A 27,561-nucleotide genomic window follows, 5' to 3' on the forward strand; every position below is an offset into this window, starting at 1 on the left:
ATCACCTAGATTTCGTTGGCGAACTACCTTGAAAAATATCGCGTGTTTTGTTCACCGCGCATCAAAAATTTAGCATAAATCTTCACAAGGATAATCACAAGCGCACGTCGTCACGCGAACATCACCGGCATTTATCTCGTGGGATTAATGATTAGACGGATTAAATTTTTTTCGAACAACAATAATTAATAATCCGGCTGATCAGTAATCTGAAATTATAATATTTCAGTGGGTGCTTATTAACGTTTGTTTTATCTTATTCATTCGTATTTTTTTTTGGATTCATCCATCCGTTTGTTTGTTTGTTTGTTTTATGATAAATCATTATACTATTTCATGTATAATTATTTTCTTCAAGCGTAAAAAGTGTGTCGCGCATTCCTGAGATGAAAAGCAAGTAGACGTAGTGAAAAAAAAAAAGGATTTTTTTACATATCTGTAACAGTAGAGTTAGCGGTGAACGAACTAATAGCAAATACCACAAGCGCACATAGGTATGTACGAACGGATATCGTACTAACCTAATCTCATTGATCGCGTGGGCTGAATAGTTTCGAGTCTATTCAATCTAGTCTTTTATTCAACGCGCAGCTCTCTCTCCGAAACGAAACTAGACAGCTGAAAGAACGACTGAAATACGAGGAGACGCAAAAACGGAGCTGAGAAAAGAGAAATATTTATGGATGTATAACCTACTCTCGATCACGCCCAAATCGATGATTTTTTTATAACGGTTCATTCGCGTAACAGTCGATACCGTTCTCGGTCATTAATTATTCCCCCTCACCCCGCTAACCACCCACCCACTCTGAAAATTATTCGGATTAGCCGCTTCCGAAAAAAAAAAAAATAATAATTCCCGCACGCGTTGAAATTCGATCGGCAAGAATATTCAATTACCGATCGATTTTATTCGGATTGATTAATAGATCTTGGATCTGTATCACGAGTCTGCTAGCGGACGTACACGGTAAATAGATCATCATTCATATCCGATCTGCGGTTGTCTGAATAAAAAAGAAAAAACAAAAAAAAAAAAAAAAACAAATGGACACTTGATACGGATATTTTTTTAGGTGGGTAGGCAGGTAGGGTAATACGCGCGCGATTACGTGACATTGAAAAGATGCGTCGTCGTGGTAAATTGAGGTTCAAATGTCACGGGCAACGGATCTCGTTAGAAACTCGAGACAATTTCCTAGCTGTTTATCTCGAATTGGAGGCAGATGTACGTAAAAATCGTACGGATTTGCAGTTATGAGCTGAATTCACCTTAATCATCTCTCCTGCATATCGTGCTCTTATTTTAATATACCTTCGCGGTCGGTAGACAAGAGTCACGAATACGCCGTCATTACGTCCGACGTGATACGATGATCCATTTTTTTTTTTCTTCAACCACAAAATTATAAGATCAGCGGATATCGGGCATATTACAAATGCAATTATGAAACGATTCGCGTAAAGAGTCACCCGGAAGTCACGTAATGATTGTGCAGACATTTTTTTCTCTCTCGTTTTTCTGTGCAGGGGAGGAAACTCGCCAATTTTTTCGTCACTTTTACAACGTAACTGTACTATGATATTCAAACGAACAATGCGCGGAAATTTCCTCAGTTTCTAAAATTACTTACGGAAAGTTTGGTCTGCGCGCAGCGTGTTCGAAACTAGATCCTACTTTGCTATGTTAGGAAAAACTTTTTTCTGATCATTTTACCGTTTTTCCCAGTGCATAGAAAAACTTCAATCTCATGCTCCGATGGGTCAGAATAGATTTCGCATTTTTCGCGATTCTTAAATTTTATTTCGCCGTTGAAGAAAATCGCCTCGAAGATCGAGTGCATGGTAAAATTTATGCAAAATAGGTGAACTAACGATCTTCTCTGTTCGTGTGTTCTGTAACGATTGTCTCGTAATTTTTTTTTTTTTTTTTTTTTCGACGCTTTTAATTAGTCCAATTTAATTGTAATCGTTGTTCTAATTCGGATGTAGGAAGCTCTCGGTGGGTTTTACTTATGCCAACTTTGTGTATGGAAATAATTGAACTGTGCCGTGTACATATCCGCGTATTGTATAATTACAAATTGTAATTGTCATTTCACACTACGTACACGTATCAGGGTGTACGCTGGCGGATTTGTCCGCGTTGCAGCTTTCACTGCTATTTTCTATTATTTACAACGTACGAGATTTTCCCGCGCAGGTGTTGTTGCACTGCACCCAATTTTATAACACAGGTATGCGTTACATATTAATTGCATTGTTCACGGGTTATCGGGACACGAAATCGCAGGTTTTACCATTTTCAGAACATCTCATAATTGTATTCGCGCTTCCCCGTTTCCATGCCCGTTAATTGTATGCTGAAGATTTTTTGAAATCACCTTTTAGTTCTTCTGATTTTTTTGCAAGACCCGCGTGGAATCAGCTTGCAGGGGCGAGGAGGAAAGAAATTCTCAATCGCTGAATCGCGAGCAATTAGTTTCGAGGTAATTATCCGTTCGGACTGGAACGATAATTCGTCATTATTATTTATCGAAGCGGAAAATTTATTGCGGAGTGTAACGGATAGTTTGTTCTTTGATTAAACGTGCCTTCGAACCATCGAAGTTTGGACCGTGTACAATCGGGATTAAAATCAGGTCGGGTAGTCCTACGAATTTTTCTATCTGTAAATTAGAATTCGAAGCGGTGTTGGTTCGCGTTTGTGCTATACCATTGCCACTTTTTGTTATAAAATTCTCTTCTTCGTTGAACAGTTTCAGTCGTTGTGTAGAACATCGAACGGTGTTGCGGTAGGTGTGCGGGGATACCTGTGCAGACGTCGGTCGCGTGCGCCGAGAAAATGAAAGTTGTCTTCTTATTCCAATACCAATTCTCGACTTTGGTGTATACGGAGCGAAGTCAGTCTCTTTGCGAGTATATGGAATAGTGTTGCAACTCTATCGCGAAACTCTTTATTTATGTATAGCTACGTACATATGTATTATATAGTATCTCGGTTTCTTGATTGTAAGGTTGTAACAGCCGCGACTTCGCCTTGCCGGAATACCACCGACTGACGGGGGTCACTTCTTTGCTCTTGTCAGTAAGACTTAAACCTCTCAGGTGCGTGGGTTGCAAATTTTATACATATTTTGCATATGGTCCTTCCGATTATTGAACGTTATCAAAACTATTTCGTTCATTTTCGTTTCCCCGATTTTGTTTCAATCGCGCCTCAGTGCTCGGTATAATTCAAATCGAAGACAGTCTTTCTACATCATTTTTTTTTTCTTTTCGATTTTAATAAAAATTTTGTACGCGGGTGTGTTGAATTTTCCTATAATTTGAAATCAGTATGAGAGGGTTACCATATTTCGAAAATGAATTGCTGCCGTTTTTAATTGAAAAAAGTCGACGTGTTCGAATTGGGGATGATTTGGAAGACGGATCTGTCGACTCACTGGAGTACGAGGTAAAGAAAATTGTAAAAAAATTGAATTCAAGTTGAATTCAATCGAACGATTTTAATTGAACTATTAATTCCATGCTGACATTTTCGTTTGGCGTTAGAAAATTATTTCGCTATTTCCAATTTGTATTATGACGTCCATATGCAGTTGCGATACGAATTGCGATACGAAAATTTAAGGAGTGTCGCCAATTTATTCGATTTTTAAATGACTCAGCGATACGGATCTTTGGTTTTTCCTTAACATTCTTACAAGTCCACGTCTCTCGGTGTTCGAACTTGACATACATTATACTAATACCAGCGGGTTCGTTTATCTCGAATTACCTGCGACGCCAAACTTGGTGCGAAATTACGTTACCTTTTTTTTTTTTTTGTTCGTTCGTTTGTACTTTTGTTACGACGTACCTTCCCATCTCCTTCGATTTTATGTATCAAATCCCCTTGATCTGCCTTTAATGGAATTGTTTTGTAACGAGTGGCTCGATTAAATCCAACTGCTTACACGTTACGCGAGGCCTTGACCGATCGAATGAAATCGCTGTACCGACTGAACTTTATTTTTTTCATCCTCTCATTTGCATAAATCTCTGTAAATTTATCGGTAAATGGAATTTTTCGAAAAATCTCTCCGATACTTATTCCACATAATCGAGCGTGTGATACCAGGATCTAAATTCCGATGCCAAAAATCGGCCCACTTTCAATTATGCGGGGAGAAAAACGAAAGAGACGAGAAGGGGAAGAAAATACGAAGGGGAGAAATCAGTGTCTCCTTTTTAGCAAATTTTTTCGCCCACCTTTGCGAAAAAATGAATATCGGTATAAAATTTTATTTACACTGCCCAAATAAGTAGCCTGGCGCAAACGCGGTCCGGGTCAGGTGATCGTCGCCAGACTCGTTTATAATAATAAAAATTAAAAAAAAAAGGACTTGAAAAAATTATAAATAACAACTTGATATCGCGTCTCCATTTTCGGTGACAGAAAAATTGGCAACGAGCATCTGTTCGTCTGGATACGCCGTTGTAATGATCGATAACCCGTGGTGCTGGTAATAATTAATTTTTTAACAGATTTTCGCTATCGAACCGGTCTCTGTAAAACATAATTGATTTTAACCATATCTGAATTCGTTGAGTTATTTAGTGATTACTGTTGTCTGGTTTCTCTATTAGCGTGGGCGGACGGTGTCAAAATAATAGTTGACGGTCAAGCTCTATGCCCGCATCGATTTGAATAAATGAATAATTTTTTCTGGAAGCCCATCGTTGATCGCGTGAATCAAGATACTTCGAAAGTTCTCTTCCTCACCGACCGATCTCTGTCGGAGATCCACTTTTTTCGTAGATCCACTCTCTACCGATTTAAGTATTACCCACCTGAGAACAAATCGTTCTCGCAACTATCTAAAGTCGGTAACGCAGAAGTACTGTTTCCGAATAGATCTTTAAAATATTTCACACGTTGACGTTAATTCTTTCGAGTTGTAAAAAAAAAAATGCAAACAAAAGATCTCATTAGCTACATCCCCAAAAATTGATTTATAGATCCTCACCTGATTTTTTTTTCTCATTATTCCGAACGTCGTTTATTATCCGAAGTAATCCTACACCGTATAAATGTCTGGGATTGTATAAAAAAAACGATCTAAGTTTTTTTTTAATTTTTTTTTCTACCGTACAACGAGTTCATTGCGACTCTGTGTAAGGTATACGGTAACACCGTAGGTAATACCGTAATTCTTTATGATTTGAAATACATTATATGAAAAATTGCGTAAACGTCACGCTCTTGGAGTGCATCGGGTACTCGTATAATGCGCGCTGGGTTTTCATGTGTGCATAGAAATGATGATGAAGGAGGAATTATGTGAGCAACTTACACGTTATTCACTACGCTATATCGCGGTAATGTAACGTTGAGTTAGCCGTTCTAACCGAAACTAATTTCTCACTCACTTGAGTCGCTCTTTAGCTAGCTTCATTATTCTCCTGTGCTTTGCCACTTTTCTACGCAAGCTTAGCCGATTGTTGAAATATAATAGTGCGCGAGCGCACGCCAAAGTCGTCGCCGTGAACGAAAATTATTGAATCATACGCCAAGGAAAAGGAAGAACTTGGAAAATTATGAAATGAGATTCATCCTTTTCATTTGCATGTTATTTCAAGAACCAAAAACGGCAGACTCGGATAATTCAATCAATGCCAATGAAAAGAGGATACTCTATTTTTTTATAATAAATAATAGGAAAGTACGTAATTGAGTTGATGGAATTTTGATTTACTGCAATATTGGAAAGCGTGACGGTTTCCGAATTCCTTTTTTTTAATGTAGGCGAATTATTCTAGTGCTTCGAATTTCTGATTGAGCTTATCTACGAGATCAATACCCTGCGTTTTTGCTCTGCATCGATCTTACTTACATCGGCTTCGCACTTATTTCAATTTGCATGCGGAAATCTGAGACAGAAATTCAGCAACAGGTGTCGTTAAAACCGCACCGCAGAACTTCCTCAAACTAGTAGATATCCCGTCGGAATTTACATCACCTAATTTGATACACCTGCTGACATTAGGTTTACATAAAATGTTAATGCTCCGCGTATCGAAATTTCATAATCAAGCGATACATGGAATTTTTGCTAATCGTTGAAAGCAAGATCCCGTCATCTAAATAGCGGTATTTCACCTGCACATCAGCCCATCTCTAATACGTACATTTATCATCCGCTCGGTTGATATAATAGCTGGTATGATACTCCATAGAATAGTTTACGCTCAATTGCCTTACGTTCGTTTTGCTTCCTGATGAACCGCAGAAATTCTTTTAATCCCAGCAATTTTTCGATGCAGCAGCAGCAGTTCTTTCCTTTTTTGTTTTTTTAAACAATTATCGAGATTTTATAAGCTTGTAGCCACGTCGCTGACCTTGTCATTTAACATTTAGAGAATTTTTTTACTATACCAAATTTCTGCTCACTTTCAAACCTGTTTTCACTCTTGGTTTTTAGGCTAATTTGAAATACCAACGTTTGTACTCGTTCGGTGTTTGAAGACGACAATTTGTATGAAAAATTTTCTACCTTCATGCAGTGTGAACAGGATATTTTAAAATACCCAATGCTTTCTGAAAAATACATTCAACCTGCATTGAATCAGCCATCGATTTTTTTATTTCATCTTGCATAAATATTCTCTTTCAAGGCATCACGTTTTACTAATACCCACAGTTTCATTTGTAAAACGCTTCTCCGCAACCTGAATTTTTTCTGACGACGGGTGCCCACGAGAAATTCGTAGCTACCAGTTTTTCCGGTATAAAAAAAAATGTCGGTTAATTGTTCGTACCCTGTTCAATTTTTCAAACCATGACCCAGAGTTCTCGTTCGCATTCGAGCCCCGTGTAGAAGGTTTGAAGATCTCTATGCATATTTTTCCTGCAAATTTCCAAATTTTATTGCTAGAAGTTTCTAAACGTTAGAAAAAAAAAAAGTAAAATCTGCTGCACTTGCGATCGAGCAAACAGAAGCGTGAAAGTGATGTCCTTAAAAGAACTTGGCTTCACCTACGAGTTGTGTATTTAAATTCATTTCACAAAGATTTTATGCGTACAAAAATATTTGCCGATGGTTGTACGTGTAGTTTATGTACGCTCATCCTCGATTAATCGTTTGTCACACCTCTCGAAATTTGTACGCGTCGGAATACGAAAGAATTTTTATTTTCCAAGCCGATATTTGTCCGGTTCTTATACACCTATGCCTACTGGTTTAATTTATCTACCTTGCGCTCATGCTCTTCTCAAACAAATCGCCGGAAGTCATTATAGGATACGAAGTGAGATAATTATTTTATTGTTTATTAACTTTCTCCGAACGTGATGCAGATGACGCATATTGACGCGAACATTCATTAAATTATTACGCGCGAATAAGTAGAGCTAAAAAATGAAGGTACGAAGCTTGATCGGGATGAAAATTTATCTCGCTATATATCCACGAGGGAAAGAGATTTTTTTCGACCACTTAATTTTACAGCATCCTGTACGAAGCTCCTCCGGGATATTAATGCAGATAAAACGAGCTGCTTCGGTGCGTCTGATATAATGACACGTCATTAGAACCGATCTAATTTATACATAGATATTTTCTGCGAAAGTATATTATACACGTACGTTGAATCGATCGCTTCAGCGAAAGGGATTTGCCCCGTAAAACGCATCTTATAAAAAGGACGATCTCGAAAACGGCTGAATCTGAACACAGTAAATTGCTATGAAAAGTGGAAGGAAGAAAATCGAACGGTGAAAGTTGATGAAAATCTGAAATAGAACAGTTCGAAACGCTTCAGTAGAGAATACACACCTCTGATGTAAAAATCATCTACGAATAATGCGAGCAATAAATTACATCTGATTTTTTTTTCAAATCATGCTTGAACGTAAAAAATTTATATCTGTCAGCTGAATAATTTTCCTATATATATATATTTTATTATTCCCGAAAGCGAAGACGTGAGATTGAGACGAATCCTAAAATCGTTCGACCATTTGAAACCAAATTTGATCGGCCCGATATTATAATTTTTCGACATCACTTCCTGTGTCATTATGATATGCCTCTTGTTTTTAGCCGGTAGTAAACGCTTACAGAATTCATCATCGTCATTCCCGTCCCATCTGAAACTCGTAGATGAAATACATAAAATTCTTCCTACATAACGGAGACTCACAATCAGTGAAAGCTGACGACGACTCGTTACGAAAGAAACTAAGAACTCATCGTCACGCGATATATCGATATAAATTATTCAAAATCCAATGAACAACGAGTCGCGTTACTCCTCCTCTTCCCAGTAATCCGTGTGCATTAATTTTTCCAAATTCGGGTACTGCATATTCCCTCGATGCAATTCGAGCATCCTTCGGGTAACGGGGAAGATGCTTTCGGAGCACATACGTATCGATGGTGTGTTAAAAGAGTGGTGGAGTTAGGACGAGGGGGGGAAAAATGGCGATGGAAGAAGTAAGTGGGTCGGTCGTCGAAGCGAGACTTCTTCATGTACTCTCCGACTACTTTGCGAGGAACATACACTTGTTCTCTGTAACCGAACGGCGTCGGATCGAAGTCGAAGTATTTATAATAATTTTCTACGCGCGGTCAAGTGGCGGTCCGAGCTTTTTGTTTTTTCCTCTAAATATTTTCGGTGATGTGATCTGAAGAAAAAAAAAGTGTCCATAGTGTTTTTCATCCCTTAAAAAAATATATATAGCTAGATATGACAATCTGTCTCGGTCCAGATCACTGATCATCGATCTCCGAAGATTAATAATGATCGCCGTAGATCACAGGATCCGAAGATCGATCTTAAGACCCCGAGGGATCTGATTTGATTAAAATTTTTCATTTAAAAAAAGTTCGTTCGAAAATGGGAGATCTGAGGATCATGGATCCTCGCATGGATCCTCGATTCGGCAACGATCCAAAGTTACACAGGCCATGGCCCCCTATGTACAGAACTCCGCCGTCGAGAGGTCCTTCGTTTTGCTACAGACCGGTACCCGTTGAACCTATGCCGCAATGGATTCCACCGGGGCACGAGTACAACTATTATCCATCGCCCGGAAGAGTCCCGAGAAACAAAGGACGGGACTATTACTACTTGACACCGTTGTACAGAAACGCCATGCCACCCCCACCGATCCAGATACCGACCGCCATGGGAATGGCGCCAAAAATGATGGTGATGCACGAGAATGGTGGTCCAGGTATCAGGGGAAGAATGAGAAGCTCCGGAGGTCCTGGGAGACACAGCGTACCTCCTTGCACTTGTTCCGTCGGTAGGACGAGGTCCCTGGAGGATGTCAGGAGCGAAGTTAGCGAGTGGGAAGATTACAACGACGAAAATGGGAATAATCTCGTAAACGCTGTGCACAAAAACGGACTGCATCACGGCAGAAGATCGATGGAAAACTTGCTGGACGTCGACGCCAGGGATACCAAGTTCGACAAGTTCATCGATAAGAATGGAAAACTCGACAAAATCGAGGAATTTAATATCGACAAACAGCGGATCGACGTACAAAAATCACCCAGAAGAAGAGGAAGCTACCTGGTTGGTATTAATTATTTCAATACGAAATAATTGGTGCAATAAAAATTAAAAAATCATCGCAAGCTCCGAAGCACTGATTGGCTGGATAATTTTCGATATCTTAGTTTGATAGCCTCCTCTAATTAGACGAAGAGCTAATAAACAAAAAAGAAATTTTCTTCCATGAATTTTATACGAAGAAAATCGTCGTCACCTCTTTGACGTTAATAACCGTAACGAATAATCGTAGCATAACCATAATATCCTCATATATATTCTCGAATTTCTCCCTCATGAATTTATTTTACCTACAGATTTTCTCGCGCAAAGTAAAATCCACATCTCACTTCGTTTCCGTGTATAGAAAGTGTTGGATATTATGTTGTTTCATCGACGAATTAATAAACTTGATTCTAAAATTTTTCGATCGCTGCACAAAGCAAGAATTAAAATCATCGAACTAATAAACTACTCAACGATATACGCGTCTGCATTATATCGTACATTAAGACGTGTTTAACGTGCCTCATAAAATTAACGAGAGAGTTTCAGATCGTTGAATATCTCCCGTTTGCATTCGATGAAGCGTGGCACCGGAAAAAGTAGGGCCATGCACCGCATCTCAGCTATTACCACTCCTCGAATTAACAGCGAAAGTAAATTGTAGCGTTACTTCTTCTCTTTTTTCATCGTCTCTTTTTTTTATTTTCGTATGCACGGCTTTTCGTTTGCGCATCCTCCTCGTGAGGTTCTTTGAAAGGACGTTGATAGGGTCGATTAACGGAAGCGATGGACGCCGAGATTTTGGGTTTCTTTCCGAAACGAGACAGGCGACCTTGCAAATTTTCGTTTTTGAACTAAACTCATTGGATTATAAATCCGGAAGTTGTACCTGAGGAATCTGAACAGACTGGTTACGGCGAATGCGATTATAACGATTCTTCAAGTTTCTATTATGTATCATTTACGCTTTTTTTTATGAATACCTCACGTTTAACTATATGTAGATATAATACGCTAATGCTCGACACTATTCGAGATGAAGATGAAAAAGTATGCCACAACCCAGATACAACGATCGACGGGGGTTTCACTATACCGGATTTCAATATCAAAATTCGTCAGTGTCGAACCGGTCGATTATTATTTATTACACCTGTATTTAACTCTGATATATTATTTTCTATTATAATTAAAATACTTTCTCGGTGCGCACACTACTTCGAATCGAGACTAATTTTTTTTTCAATCTCATTCTCTCTTCAAATAAGAGAGAAAGAAATTTCTCTTTTCTAGTTTTTCGATAGACTATTATAGGAAGTATTGCGTAAATCACGCAATCGAAATCTCATGCATACCTATGCAGAGTAATTAAAATAAAACACATCGCATTAAAAAAGCTTCACAAAATATTGCATAATCAATTATATAGTACGTAAAAATGTTTGATAGCTGCAATAAATGTTTCGCATCTTCCTACTCTGCACCGAATTAAATTCTCTGTTTCTAAATATTTCTTTTTTTTTTTTTTATCGAAGACCTACTTGTAACACGGACTAATTATACGAAGTGGTGTATATTTTGAAATTAATTGGTCACAAATTAAATGAGGTGATACAGTAGTTTCTATACAATCTTAAATCTGGAACGCTGTAAAGGCTGCTTCTGCAATATTTTCATCGATGGCACGCACGATCGGCAACGGTTTGTTGAACAATTAGAATATTAATCAACGCGAGACGCGATAAATTATACAGGTATTCAGGGCAAGATTATTCCGATCTTTTGGTCGGTAAAAAATTTTTGAATACGTCTAGAAATCGTTTCAAAAAAAAAAAATCGGCGAATAACGACAATCCTCTCCGTTGATTGGATTACAATTTTTAGAAATTTAAATTTTCGTCTCCATTACGAAATATACTCGAAAAAATTTCATCCCTTCCATGGGCCTGAATAATTGGCGAATCTTGTAACAATATTGCGGAGAACATGATCGCAATCGGCTGTTTTAACGGCGTTAAAAGCGACGTCGCTTTCCTCATAATATTACAATTTGTAAAACGGGTGACCATCGCGAGTTGTCTCTCGACGCGTAATTTCTATACAGCTGTTTCTCTCGGAGATGACGAGCCTCTGAATTGACGTAGCTTATTGTACGACTAACCGACTGACTTTAATGGTCGTTAATTTCGGTCACTTTGCACTTCGCCACGAATTTCGCTTCTAACCTACTATTTTGAGACGCGGCTGTTACGATGTTTGTAGAAAATCGATGATGTTTCATAATAATGTTTTATTATAAAGACCGTCTAATCGTTCTTCAAAACATTTCTTTTTTCTTTTAATCATTTTTAATTTTGTACGTTTTCATTATTTGTATACCGAATCGGTCGAGATGAGACGAAAGAATTTCTCCGAGAAATCCGCCTTCGGGCATTGCATCGAATCGCTGTGTAGGGTACAGACGACCATAGAAAGTTATACGCTCGCGAAGACCGAAAGTCAATCGATTTAAAATATCATCTTATATTCCATCAAATTATCCGATTTATCCAATGCGAATCCGAATTCGATGTTTCTTTCTTTCGTAGAATGAAAATTACTTTTTTTTTTTTTTTCTGCTCGTCCGCCACGCGTCTCCCGCACACGACCGCGCCGTCGACGTGGACTTTTAAGCTCGGCGAAAGCGTTCAGATCCGTTTTACCAGAGGCCTTCGTGACTTATTGGCGTGAAAATGAATTCTCGAACGGTTTCCAGATCTGCCTTGTTACACCGAGCAGAAAAAGTGCAGACGTATCATCTGCGCTCTGTATTCTTTTCCTTCGCTGATAATAAAATATGTGCGTAAGTGAAAACTGCTCGACTTCACTTGGTTAATTTTCATCGGTTTTATTCATTTTTGATCGAAATCCGACCGAAACAACGCTACCAGTGCAGTCGGAGTAGAAGGAAGAAAGATGAAAAAGGAAAGAACAAAAATTTCGACTAATGTTGTCCGAAATAATCGCTGGACCGGGCTGCTTCTTGATGAGGTCATAGCAGCGGCTGTTGCCCGTCGTCGTATCCGCGATACCGACACGTTTTCTTTAAAGTGGTGAAAGTCTTTCGAGTCTCTTCGCACAAATTGTACCTATACGTGGAACCGTGAGCGTAAAGACGCGTTTACAGCCGCCGCATCCCACTTGCTAGGTAGAAAAAATACATGCGGCGTAGATCACCGCCCGATTATTCACCCGGCCTAAGGAGAATGAACGATTAATTTGTAGGTATATATGTGCAGGATGAATGTATGCTCTTTTGATAATTTACTCATTCAAAAGTAAAAGCTTGATCTTGTTGAGTATTCTCAACACACCATTCCGGAATTAAATCTTAAGAAAGCCACTAAATCCAGACGTTTTAACCTCCTTGTTAGCCCTTTCGTGACTTCTTAATTCTAATTATATGCACCGTTTAATTTAATTAGATACGTCTTTTTTTAATTTACGTTTTTTTTTTTTCTCTTCCTTCTTATCGTCGCACAATTGGCATCAAGAAAGGTACTCGTACTAAGGTAAAGATTTGTAAGAACCAAACGAACGAATGAAAATTCCAAATATATGTGACAAGAAGGAATAGTTCACGTGATTTATGCGCGTCCAACTTTCTACTTTTATTTCAACGAATATCATCCGAAATAATTTCGACATTACTGTACCTGTATATCTGTACGATAACGATCAAGAGGGTAGTGAACTTTGGCGTATAGTTAATCACAGTCGGTGTGTTGCAACGGCCTTTAAAATTACCTGTGTATCTTTACTCGACTCGACTTACCTAAGCTTGACTTGGGTGTGTATTAGAACGTTGTATAACGCGGTGTTTAACCCCTGAAACTTTTCAGTGATTGTTGTAATTTGTACAAAGCGTTTGTTTCGCTCACCTGTGCGCCGATGACCGAGCATGCGATGCGATAAAATTCGTATAAAGACAAATTGCACAAACTTTTTCCTCATTCAACATCCGGAGTGAATATATATATACACAGTTGGATTATAAACCTTAAATGCTTTCTACCGTACGCACGGGTATACAAATTTAAAGAAAAAAAAAAAAAAAAAATTGACTACGTTGTAAATTTATTAAACAGTACAATTAATTATTAGTCTACTGCGCGAAATCTCACGTACATATTAATTCATATTATGTACACGAATCCTTTCACTATATATTGCAACATCTTATATACTCGATATATATATAACGAGATGAGTCGATGCGAACAAGAGTATCATATTGTATGTAACTCCACATTAGATGGGATGTGATATAATAATCTTTAAAATAATTAATAATTAAGGTTGGCTTTCTTTTTTTCCTTACAGCAAGAACCGAGGCCCGATATCGACGTTAGTAACGGCAGCAGTAACGGCGGACGCCCAAGATTCGTCCCTGTGACAGCTCTCGAGGATGTCCAAGCCGTCCGTTGCGCCGAATTCCATCCGCATGGAAAGCTTTACGCGGTTGGATCGAATTCGAAGACTCTTCGGATATGTTCATATCCCAAGCTCAACGACGTTCGGTAATTAAAACTATTATTCTCTCTTGTTATCAAGGTATTATTAGTCAACGAAATTAATTGTCATATCGTCGTTGCGCAACTCGCGATTCAGAAGTAATTGCGCAACGATTAGATTGGGTGATTGTTATCCTATTTTTCTTGATCATTTCTTTTTCTATTTCTCCTTCTTTCGACTTGTATGTTTCCGGTGTCCGGCTGTGCTCGGAGTAGGCATTTTTATTTGCGCGTTTCGGATTACGTACGGTATTATTAGTAATGAAAAGGTATCTCGGCGATGTACTCGAACTCCTGATATTATCCTTAACGAGTGTCGGCCGAAGCCTTCATACCAAACGGAGCATAAATAGTACTTCGAGAGAATTGCACTAACCGCAGCACTAAATTCAATTTCAAATATATTTACTTGCGACGGATACAGCGTAGAGAAAACTTCTGAAATTCACCCACAGCTAGGTATATCCACAGCCATTATACTTCGGTACAACGATTTTTTTTTTTTTTTTTCATATACAACGTTTGTCACTCAATTAAATGTACATAGTACACCAACAAATCTAAATTACCAATTGGTCACTGCTGAAATGATGTTGTTAATTGAACGATTCTTTTTTTCTCTTTCTTCTGAAATTTTTTTCTCCTTTCATTTTGACTAGTACCAATCAATTATTCAACGTTCTAACGAGTTTTCACCAGCTCCTATTTTATCGAACTACTGTAGCACAGTTTCTAATTACCGAAGGCTCGATAATTCCCGTTAGATATTTACTACTGGTTTGCTTTTGTTGTAACGGTTCGTTTTTACAATTTATTCTTCGTTTCTGAACTGTTTTTTTTTTCCTTCTACCGATCTCGTTCATTTCGGTAATTAAATCAACGTGAATTCGGACGGCGTGCCGCCAGCCGAACGAGCCTCGGTAATTCCTCTAGTTAATTTTTGTTCCGCTCCTTAACACGTTGTTTCGGTAAACTATAAATGAATAAATTTTAATTAAGCGGAAGTTGGAACGGAAAATTATCATGTTGTATATATTACGCGATTAACGGATCACTTCCGTTAATCGCGTTATGAAAATTTATTCGATTAAAAAAAAAAATGGAAACATCTCAGCGTATTGAAACCGATTGCTCTTTCCTCCTACTTCACTTTCTTCTATTTCAATTCCCACTGAATAGCTTTTAACATCAATTCGAGAAAAATAAAATAAACGAAATACTTTATGATGTTTGACCGGTACGAGTGTCTGGAGAAATTCGTCCCACTGAATCATCGGTGAAAAAATTTGTGAGAGAAAATAGAGAGGAAGAAAATGTTTTTTTTTTTATTGGATTTCGTTTCATATCTATCATTGTAACACAGATCGTGACGGTAATATAACAAAATGTGACGCGTAATGACGAGCTGCCATATGCGGCTCTCGCATGACTCTACATTACGTACGTTTATAAATGTGGAGTACGAAGATCTCTAAAGTGGCCCTTGAAAAATGGTCGAACATTCCTCGTCAGATGTTCGTTTCGTGCAGTTTCCTCTGACTGCAGTATAGATACCCTATATGTTTCTTATACTATAACAGCGTTTAGAAAGTCATGGGAAAATTGGTTGAAAAAATTAATAGTTCTTCTCCGGTCTCCCCCGAGCATTATTATATTCTTACCTGTGTACGCATACGTGATGAAATATTATCATTGCACTGCATTTGTTATACCTATACTCAGACGCGCGTGCGCCTCTTTTACTTCAAACGTCCACAGAGCATTTCTCAACGCTGGATAAGAAATATGCGAATATCACCGAGAGATTTATCGACACCGTTTATTAAAAGATTAAACTTTCGATCCAACAATATCCCAGGTGTAAACGTTCGAGCTGTTTTTTTTTTTTTTTTCTCTTCTCCTCAACGGAGTTTGTTTCATCATCTGTTTTCTTGCGCCCAATTGCGGGTGAAATCAAATCGACCGAATCCGTGCTGAGTAATTGATAATAATCCAGTCTGGATGTCTATCTTATTTTGTTTAAATAGTTCATTAATTTTTTTCAATTAGCTGAACTCAGACATCCAGGAGACCCAATTTTAGACAGTCATCGATTCTTATCCAGATTTTGAAACGCTTGAAAAATCAAATCGATTTAGATCAGTCTAGAAATAATTTGCATATTATATTCAGCGTCATCGTCAACTGTATAGGTTGATAGATATCGAGTGGAAAAAAAAGTTCATTTATTTGTTCAATGGATTTCGTTCGTCTCGAGAGATGAAAAATCACCTGGCCAATCGAAATGCGCTCTATAATCCCGAGAATCGATTCGGTATCTTATGAAATAATTGATCGTTGGAATTATTACGTAGCTACACCCACTCGTTGCATTCAGGTATACAATCGCTACAGATTAATCGATTATTCACGCTATTTTATTGATAATTTTTTGCTTCCAAATTTGGTTTATTAGTTGATACACTGTACGTCGTAACGGACGAGACGTCGATTTTAACGAGGGAAAATCGACCGCGTTGTTGACGAAGAAATGAATCGTACAGTTATCCAGCAGTTGTTAGACGTTAAGCAAAGTGGGGAAATTGGATCTAATTAATTGCATGTACATAAAAGTTTGAGAGAAAGTCGAGTGAGTTTAACTGCAACGGCATTAGCAACGGGAATGGCGGCAGCGGGCATGAACAGTCCTTACTCGATGCATATAATTTTTTTCTCTCTTTCTTTCGCGTTCTTCCATTTCATCTTCCGTCACCTTTTTCTTCAATTCAGTTTCGTCTCGTTTTACGCTTCTCCTTCACCGCAACGGGACCCATTCGAGCACCTCGCCGAGGTGGTTTATTTAATTAGTAACGCGGTGGGTGTATTTATATTCAATGATGCATGGGAATATCTCAGCAGCAAAACGAAGAAAGTGTTCGCTACTTCGTCGATGCACGTATAACGGAAAACTGTAACAACGCGAACGCAGTTGTGAATAAGATTTTTTCATTCTCGACGAGTCTTCCATCATTTTTATCTTCGTTGATTCTTCAGGGAGGATCACCAGACTTACCAGCCGACAGTTTTGTTCAAACGAACGAAGCACCATAAAGGTTCGATATACTGTTTGGCCTGGACACCGGATGGGCAGTTAATGGCGACCGGAAGTAACGACAAGACCGTCAAGCTGATGAAATTCAATGCGGAGAACTCAAACCTGGAAGGTACAGGAAAAAAAAAAATATATATATACATAATTAAAAGTCTTTTATTCCCGTAGACCGCGCGTATCGCATTTGATTAGATACGTGGACGTAGTTTGCGGTGATCATTCGCGGACCACTTACTTTCCATTACGATCTAGTTGTAGTACTGCGACTTTTCTATTCCCTCCGATACAAACTGGCGGTTCTCCAGGGACCGTTAAATCTTCCACGACTCGCGATTAGTTAAACAACTATTTGCGAGACAGTTTCGAGATTTTATCTTCCAGCTTACAGCCGGTTGTAAAATTTCTATCACCGATCGAACGAATTGAAAGACGATAATTGAAAATCAAATAACGTCGAGACCGCGGCCCGTTGAAACTATTTAATTTTGAAAACATAATTCTACCCCGTTACGATCAAGTCTGAAAATTTCAAAGGTCAAGAGGTCGAGCTCGGTATGCACGATGGGACCGTGAGGGATCTGTGCTTCCTCGAGGACACGTCGAACAAATCAAGTTTACTAATTAGCGGGGGTGCTGGCGACTGTAAAATTTATGTCACCGACTGCGCCACCGGTACACCCTTTCAAGCTCTGAGTGGCCACAGCGGACACGTACTCACCCTCTACAACTGGGGAGGTGCTATGTTCGTTAGTGGGTCACAAGATAAAACCGTCAGATTTTGGGACCTGAGAACGAGAGGATGCGTGAATATGGTGACCCCCGCAACGGTACCTGGCAGTAGAGTGAGTGATCGAGTAAAATGATTTGCCATTTTTTCTTTTATCTCATTTATTTTGGACGGTTTCTCCTATCACCGCACACCTGCCGAGGAAATATATGCATTCCGGTTGAACGATTTGCAGATGATTCGAAAAAACAATGTACTCGGAAATTTTTCTGGAGAGAGAAAATTCAAAAATTGACGAACAAATTCGCCAGTTGATTTAATATTTGCATTAGTTCCTCAAAAATAGGTTTTACTATTCACACTGGGATCAGCTATGATTTTCATAGATCTTTTTTGCATTTCTTCGAAGTTTAGAAGTCTGGATGCTTTTATATCTAGAATATTACCCGCTGTAGAATGCTTATCGTATACGTATACTGTGGTAGAATTTTTGTACGGTTATATTTTCTCCTGAATTCACTCAGTTTTCTTCTTTTTTTTTGTCTCCCGTCCGATGGACCTCTGATCAGTTTTCTAGCACTTTTATATTAATTTCTTTCTTCGATAGTTTTCATCGCCATCATGCTGCTTGCACCTTATATTGATCAGAGATTTATCGGTCACTTTTTTTACTTGTCATTCGAACGTTTCTTCTACTTGGCTGAGTAGCATTTGATACCATTGCAGGTCGGTAGTCCTGTCGCGGCACTCTGCGTAGATCCTTCGGGAAGACTTCTCGTCTCCGGACACGAGGACAGCAGTTGCGTTCTCTTCGATATTCGAGGAGGCAGAACAGTTCAGTGTTTCAAACCTCACGCGTCGGATATCAGGAGCATCAGATTTTCACCATCGGCCTACTATCTGCTGACCGGTGGATACGATAATAAACTTGTCCTCACAGATTTGCAAGGTAGAGCTCAAACGAAATATTGTCGAAATATATTATCATCTCGATAGCGATAATCACCGTTTGCGGACAATTTTTGAATGATCATTGTCCGCTTTATTTTTCAGGTGATCTGACGATGCCGTTACCGAGTGTAGTTGTAGCTCAGCACCAGGATAAGGTAATATCTGGTCGATGGCATCCGACGGAATTCTCATTCCTCAGTACCTCTGCCGACAAAACAGCAACCCTTTGGGCTCTGCCTCCCGTTTAAGGTATCCGATCGCGGGGATATCCGACGTTCATTCAACGATCACCTATTGATCGCCTATTTCTCGTATTATGTTAACAAAACTCATGCTGTTTTTGTTGTTGTTGTTTTTGTTTTCTATTTCTCACCAATCTTCCATACAATCCCCTTCTCTATTCCTCTCCTATTTCCTTCAAATCCCGAGATCCACGCTTCTACCCTCGACGATGCGAAGATCCTCGCTGGGCGATCTTCGATTGATGTTCGAAAGAGGCATCGTCTGGACACGGATGATTTCAACGGGTGTCAGATGAGGTATTCAAATAATTTATTCTTATCGCGCCTTACCATGAAAAATCATTTACCGAATAGAATATTTTCACGAGTATCACCAGAGTTTGATAACAATTTGTTACTAATGTAATAACTATCGTTATTTTTATTTTATTCTAATCATATAATTTCGTAACGAACGATAAAATAAGACTGCGGGTCAAATTTCTCATATTCAATAATAAACATGAGTAATTATTAATCTGATGTGAATAATCTCAACGACGACGACTTGATTTTATTAACTTCTCTTTAATCGATAACCATTATTATTAATAATAATTAATTTCAGTGTTCAGGAGTTATTGATGGATGATAATAAATGTTTTGACGATCTTTTAAATAATAAGGTCAGATATACGATATTGCTTCGTTAGTAATTAATATATACGCGTTGCGAAAAAAAAAAACCAGTGGTATTTAACCAGTAATTCTTTTTTCTCTTCTTTTATTCATTAAATCATTAAACATAATAATGTAAATACTTTAGCGTAGATTTTAATAAAGGTTAGTAAAAAAAGGAAAGAAAGAAAGAAAAGTTACTCATGTACAGATTACAATAAAGGAGATAAATAATAAAAATGAAAAACAAAAAAAAAAAAAAGACACAGATTCTTCATTAATATAAATGAACTACGGATAATCTTTCATAAATAAATATAAAAAAAAAAAGCGAAAGAAAAAAAATATACTTAAGGATACAAAATTTTGGCGCCTTGTACTTTAAGACTCATTTTGTGAACGAAACTCCGAAAGATTTGCTCGGATATTTAGAAAAAAAAAAAAAGAAAAAAAACTATTCTAATTCTAGTTTTAGTTTTGCGAAGCGAATATTTAATCCCTGTACCTATTTTTAATAAATCAAAGAAAGAATCGAAAAAAACAAAAAGATCAGAAGTATTAAGCGAAGAAGAGGAACGAATAAATAAAGAATAATATACCATTAAGAAATTATGTATGAAATATTTTACCCGATTTAATCCCACCCTTACGACCAAACATTTCTCACGTGAAATTAAATTTGAAATAATGGCAAGAGGTTTCAAATTCATTACTGAAATATTAATGGGATCGGACGGTTACACTTAGTTCACAATAACTGCGACACGAGTATGCGTCTGATGTGAATTTATTTTTTAGGTTCACGAATCCCAAATCACATCAGATATACGTTTGTGATTGGAATTATGACTTCGGAATATGTATTGAAATAATCATCAGGTAGGTCAGAAAGATCTCTGATACCAGGCAGAGCGGTTTGTAAAATTCTATAGGAACGATACTTGAAGGAAATTTATTTCATTTTTCTTATCTTGTACGTTAATATTCATGATTACGTGAAACTTACATTTCTGATACAATTTTTCATGTGATATAATAATCGAGTCTGAAAATATTTCAATTTTGGTTGAAGAATCGACTTCTTTTTATTGAGTTTTATAAACTGTTTGGAAGATTTGTAATTCAGAAGTCTGAATCTGAGAGTCAAATCAATCCATCTGTATGAATGATCGAGTTATGGAAAATTTATTGATCCGACAGGTGAAAAATCAGAAAAATCTTGATGGGATTTATTCCTAGCTCAATTTAAACGACGTTTTCGCAATCCTTGCGTTTATTCGCAAGCCTTTGTTGAATCCTTTTTTTTCGTTTCTTTTATTCGCCGTTTTGAGTCATTTGATTGAAAATTATTCATTATAAAATGAATGAATTTTTTTGATTCATAATGGCCAATTCGAAAGGTTTATTCAGGTTCGAAGCATTGCGGTAAATATCTAATTCATCGTAACTAATCTTAAGAGGATCAGTTGAGGAACGTGTAATTCCGTTTTCTGTCGGGGAATTTCGGAGGTGGATACTTTTTCTTCGACCCAACGCCAGTACGGCGACAGCAACCGGAGCGGCGACATCGGTGGTACGCACTTATCCTCTGTGAAGAGAAGGGAGAAAAACAAGTTGAGGTGAGGATTAGTACGCAGTTTCTTATACTGTGCTATTGCGCTACAGTTCTATGTTTGGTAGAAGTTTCTCCGAACGCGTACAGTAGATGGGCAGACTTATATCATTCGATATTTCATGAATTTCGTGATACGAAAATTTTTGCACAAGCAGTAACGAGTAATATTTCTATTATCCTGGTCCTCTATTCGACTCGTAGAATTTTGGTCGAAGGTAATGCGACGGAAATTGAATTTTTGTGAAGACTAGAAACTTTGATTAACTCACAATTGTACTTCTCGTATTTTCAATTGATAATTTTGAACTGAAGGAGTATCTTATTGGTCTTTGAAATTCTTAACAACTATGATTCCTAGTCGATTTGAAATTTCTGCATTCGTACAATCATGTACTTTTTAATATACAATTCCACTTGATACATTGAATGAAATTTTTGTGTTTCAGGTGCATACCAAGGTACTCGACGGTCATCAGAGTTGCCTAGTTCTTCGCAGTAGCTATTGTTCAACTTGCGGAAAGTATGCGTTGTGCTGAAGTTACATCGGGCATCGAAAGACTCGTATGAAGGTAGGACATGATTATTCATACGATGAAAATTATTGCTAGCTTAATTTGATTCACGTGTTAGTGTTTGGAACGCATTTTCACGCGGGTCTAGCGTCCCGAAATAATTGGAGGGGATACTTTACCTTTTACCTTGAAAGCACGCAGAGCCTATTGTCTTAGATAATCTTTAAGAATCCAAGATCAGAATTTAAATCATTTTTCGTAGACTTTCTCACACTATTCTGAAATCCAAACCTGCAGGTCGAATAATTCTTTCGCTGAATTTGAATAAATTATCGCCAATTTATCAATTTAAAGAGTTCAAATTGATCAGTATGATTCCGATGCTTCAGAATTTATGTGTTCGTTTATTCATTCATTATTATTGATTATTAATTGGCATGATTACGATGCTTCTGAATTTATGTGTTCATTCATTTACTTATTCATTTATTGAGTGAGTTATAAATTTATTTATTAATTGAATTATGGATTCACACGCGAGTAATGGCGTACGCCGAACGCGTAGCGTAGAAATGATAAGTTCGCAAACATTCGCGTCTGCAGTCATATACCAGTTAATGATTAATACTAATTGATCGGTGTGATTACAATGCTTTTGCATTTATGTGTCTATTCATTGATTCATTTATTTATTCATACATCTATTCATTTAGTTATTCATTTAATTATTAAATCATTAATTTATGCATGATTTCTATAAAATCACATGTGAATCTATCGTCGCATCTATGATAGCAGACTCTTCTCGTAATCAAACAATTAATTATTGCTTCTAGCATTTTGAACTATTGAATGATTTATTAGTATCTCGATGCATTCATTTATTCATTCAGTTATTCATTCATTCATTCAGTTATCCATCTATTTATTCAATTATTGAATCATTGATTCATGCATGATTTCGATAAAATCCCATGTGAAGTCATCGTCGCATCTATGATTGCAGACTCTTCTCGTAATCAAACAATTAATTATTGCTTCTAGCATTTCAAACTATTGAATGATTTATTAGTATCTCGATGCATTCATTTATTCATTCATTCATTCATTCAGTTATCCATCTATTCATTTAATTATTGAATTATGATTTCATGTATGATTTCGATAAAATCACATGGGAAGTCATCGTCACATCTATGATTGCATACTGTTCTAGTAATCAAACAATTATTCATTGCTACTAACATTTCGAACTATTGAATAATTCATCAGTATCTCGATGCTTCCATTACTTCGTTCATTCATCATTTATTCATTCAATTATTCATTTAATCATTTGATTATTAAATCAATAATTCATGCATGATTTCGATAGAATCACATGTAAAGCTATTGTCGCATTTATGATTGCAGACTCTTCTAGTAATCAAACGAATTATTATTGCTACCAGCATTTTGAACTATTGAATGATTCATTAGTATCTCGATGCATTCATTTCTTCATTCATTCATTCATTCATTCATTCATTCATTTATTCATTCATTCAGTTATCCATCTATTCATTTAATTATTGAATTATGATTTCATGCATCATTTCTATAAAATCACACGTCGTCGCATCTATGATTGTAGACTCTTCTAGTAATCAAACATTCAATTATCGCTTCTAGCATTTTGAACTATTGAATGATTTATTAGTATCTCGATGCATTCATTTCTTCATTCATTCATTTATTCATTCATTTTGTTATTCATGTATTCATTTAATTATTAAATCAACATTGAACTCCTATATCATTACTCATCCAGTGATCATGTTCTTCACTGCAGGATAGTGGTACTAGAATTCGTCTATCAGTAGGATTTAAGAATTCATCACAGGTTTAGAAACAATCTTCGCTGTTATATTCTGAACAAATTTATTCATATATTTAAGATCCAGGTTGACAATATTACATTATTTCCTATATGATATTTTCTTTCAGGCTCTCAATTTGTCGTCACAGTGCCTTGATCATCGCAGTACCTATTCAACTTCCAACCACGAAGGGCAGGACTTCCATGGCATCGCACAATTCGTTTACAGGTGATTATAATAATATATTCAATGCAAGATATTATAACATTACATTGGCAGCAATATATTTACATAATATGACATATGATTAATATATCGACATAGAATATAATATTGGTAATAATATGTTCTTATATGCATCTTATTAATAATCAATCTTCCATATGTTTCAGGTACTCGGAGATGCTGCCGCCGCAGTTATGACCCCCTGGACTTCCCCTGTTCATCAGGGGGGGTCCAGGGACTCGTCCCCTGGGACTGCGCGGCCTCCCACCGCCCCCGGGGTCCCAGGGGACCCAGTCCCCGAGGACATGTCTTCGGGGATGCGGTATCCCCGCTGGAGGGGATGCCATATCCCGAGGGACATGTCCTCGGGAACTGGTCTTCGGGGACGCGTGTCCCCCCAGGGACACGTCCCCGGGGATGCGGTATCCCCGCTGGAGGGGATACCGTGTCCTTGGGGGCGTGGCCTTGGGGGAATAAGCGTCCTCGAAAATCCCGGGAAAAGGAGGTCCCTAGCGGACACTTTGTTTTTCGTTTCTCTAGAGAAATCAAGAAAACGAGTGACCGCTTGGGACCTCCTTTTCCCGGGATTTTCGAGGACGCTTATTCCCCCAAGGCCACGCCCCCAAGGACACGGTATCCCCTCCAGCGGGGATACCGCATCCCCGGGGACGTGTCCCTGGGGGGACACGCGTCCCCGAAGACCAGTTCCCGAGGACATGTCCCTCGGGATATGGCATCCCCTCCAGCGGGGATACCGCATCCCCGAAGACATGTCCTCGGGGACTGGGTCCCCTGGGACCCCGGGGGCGGTGGGAGGCCGCGCAGTCCCAGGGGACGGTGGACTCCCCCTGATGAACAGGGGGAGTCCGGGCAATGATGTTGGAGGAGCTGCGACCTATAACACAAATAACAAATGAACAATTAGTCAAATTGATACATGACTTACTGTATGACGTACCATGTAACACAATGTATAACTTATTTCACGATTCAATATATAAGTATCTAAAACATTTGAGTTATAATAAATTGTACTAAGTTATGTGATGATAAATTATTGTCTCGCCTTATTGGCGTGTCTGATGAATTATATCATGGGGGTGCATGAATTCAATAAGTCCATTACCCAATGGTAATATTAGGTGATCTGATTTTATAAGGATTTTGAGAATATTCTTCAAGGGGATGCAATTCATATCACATGTGAAATTCAGGTCATGATGTAACAATAACTTATATTTATATTATTTTTGTATCCACGAATAAGATCAATAAATTTTTCGGTATCTCTTCACGAGAAGAAATTGAGCGAATCATTGAAATACCATTCCGCAAATCCCGAGAAATTTTTCAGGTGCTGCATTGAGTGCATTTGCATTACGTCCTTTCGCCGAGTTCATGATAAAGAACATAATCAAATCACAATGGAAAACAGCCGCTCGAGCGATTTGAGAAAAAACTAATGCATTGGAAGTTGATTGAGAATAATAGCTGTATCGAATTTGTATGAGTTGAATATATCAATCGATTATCTCAAAATACTGGAAGATAGAATGGAACGCGTGTAATTCAATTGAATAGTCATCTCTGGAAATTTCGAAGGATTGTTGAGACCCCGGGCGAGTATATTTCTAACGACTGTTATTAGTATAAAGAGTCGGGAGCGCGTGATCAAAATGGAAATAAAAAGTTGGCGCTAGCGATTTAGGCAATATTCATTTAATTTGTCGAGAAAAGCTTGCTCACCGTTGCCTCTCTCCATCGTCGCTCTAAGGAGACTGCGTTGCTACTGATGTCGCTCCTGAAGTCGCCGCTGCTGTCGCTGAAGCTGAACTGCCGTTGTATCGAAGACTGAAGACCTACGACATACATGTACTCTGTTAAACATATACTAGATTAGACGTCCCCGATCGAATGTTTCGTGATTGGCTGCAATGTACATCCCGATTGATTCGTAATTTAATTTATTATTAAATACTTTGGGTTAATTCGATGAATGGATGAACGGATGAATGGATGGATGAATAGATGAATGGATGAATAAATAATCAATAAATGAATTATTGAATTGATGAAGAAATGAATGGATCAATGAATTAATGAATGAATAAATGAATGAATAAATGTTCCGGAAATACTGATGAATTAAGTAATAGTTCAAAATACTATTCTCCATAATGGATTGTTTGATTATTGAAAGAGTCTGCGATGATAGACGCGACGATTGCTTTGCGCTAAAAGTATAAAGGCATTGCGTGTGAATTCATGACTCGATAAATGAATATATAAGTGACTAACTAAATGGATTGATGGATAAATGACTGAATGAATGAATGAATAAATGAATGAATGAATGAATGCTTCGGAAATGCTGATGGATTATTGAATAGTTCAAAATACAATTCATGATAATGAATTGTTCGATTATTGAAAGAGTCTGCAATAATAGACGCGACGATTGCTTCAAATGTGACTTTAGAGAAATAAATAATTAATTTATTGATTGAATGAATAGATGAATGACAGAAAAGATGAATAAATGAATCAATCTTTGGATGAATGCATCAAAATACCAATAAATGATTCAATATTCCGAAATGCTAGTAGCAATGATTAATTATTCGATTACTAGAACAGTCCGCAATCATAGATGCGCCGATAGCTTCACATGTGATTATATAGAAATCATGCATAAATCAATGATTCAATCATTCAATGCATGAATGAATAACCGAATAAATGAATGCGTGAGAGAATGAATGAATGAATATATCGAGATCCTATTGAATTAGTCAATAGTCCGAAATGCTCGTAGCAATAATAAATTGTTTGATTACTGGAAGAGTCTGCAATCATAGACGCGACGATTGCTTCATATTGAGAGGAGATAGGCATTGGGTTTGATTCCGCTTATTTTGATTTGATGGTCCAATAAATAAATAAATAGACAACTAACTTGATGAATGAATTTTGAACCAAAATCCCGATGATAGGTACCTTCGGTAATGTTGGACAAGAAAATTGATAGCATTCACACTTTTGTTAATACTATTCCGAAATCAATCAGATTATTGTTAGTCAAGTTAATGAACATAGAAATATAATAATGCGTAACGAACTAGGTATAGTTATTTGGAATTCGAACGATAAAAGTTATTTCTACAGCGCAAAATCGTGACCCTCATACTTTCCCAATTTAAAATACAGGGAATACAATCGCGAATAATCAAAGTCTTGCGTTTTTGCGCGAAGATTTTAATCCTGGTAAAAACATTATGCTCACCAGTGATTATGAAGAATTCTCCGAGTTACGGAATTCACAAAATTTCCACTGATATAGTTTTTTCACCAACTACCGATTGTCAAGAACTTTCTCAAAATATGTAGATCAACCGAAACACTACTTCCCGAGTCACGGTCGGATCAAAACTGAACACCGGACTCGTCTACAAAATTTATGGCGCTTTAGTAACTGCGTACTATTCCATTGCTAATCCTCACCCAAATATATCGATGTCTCTCTCTCCTCGCTGGCTTCTTCTATCTCTCCTCAAAGGATGTGTACGTACGCGCTACC

The 27,561-nt window shown here is 37.7% G+C and overlaps 1 protein-coding gene and 1 long non-coding RNA gene across 5 annotated transcripts in view; both read left to right on the forward strand.

Moving 5' to 3' along the window:
* Window positions 1-20,378, forward strand: part of LOC105688123 (WD repeat-containing protein 47) — a 58,669-nt gene extending 38,291 nt beyond the window's left edge. For 3 of the 4 annotated variants that reach the window (XM_020853477.2, XM_012404187.3, XM_048659382.1), the window contains exons 6-10: window positions 13,915-14,111; window positions 17,139-17,308; window positions 17,731-18,038; window positions 18,632-18,872; window positions 18,977-20,378. In XM_020853477.2, coding sequence (XP_020709136.2) covers window positions 13,915-14,111; window positions 17,139-17,308; window positions 17,731-18,038; window positions 18,632-18,872; window positions 18,977-19,122 — 1,062 coding nt within the window. In that variant the 3' untranslated portion in view covers window positions 19,123-20,378. The remainder of the gene's footprint in view (window positions 1-13,914; window positions 14,112-17,138; window positions 17,309-17,730; window positions 18,039-18,631; window positions 18,873-18,976) is intronic. The other variant, XM_048659383.1, reaches the window with a different exon arrangement.
* Window positions 20,379-21,438: 1,060 nt separating this feature from the next.
* LOC110117112 lies at window positions 21,439-24,275 on the forward strand. Its single transcript, XR_007279778.1, has 4 exons — window positions 21,439-21,603; window positions 21,835-21,957; window positions 23,887-23,987; window positions 24,152-24,275. It is a non-coding gene; the product is annotated as an uncharacterized LOC110117112 (long non-coding RNA).
* The last annotated feature ends 3,286 nt before the right edge of the window (window positions 24,276-27,561 follow it).

The sequence above is a fragment of the Athalia rosae genome, chromosome 8, assembly GCF_917208135.1.
Source record: "Athalia rosae chromosome 8, iyAthRosa1.1, whole genome shotgun sequence".
Lineage (NCBI taxonomy): Eukaryota > Metazoa > Arthropoda > Insecta > Hymenoptera > Athaliidae > Athalia > Athalia rosae.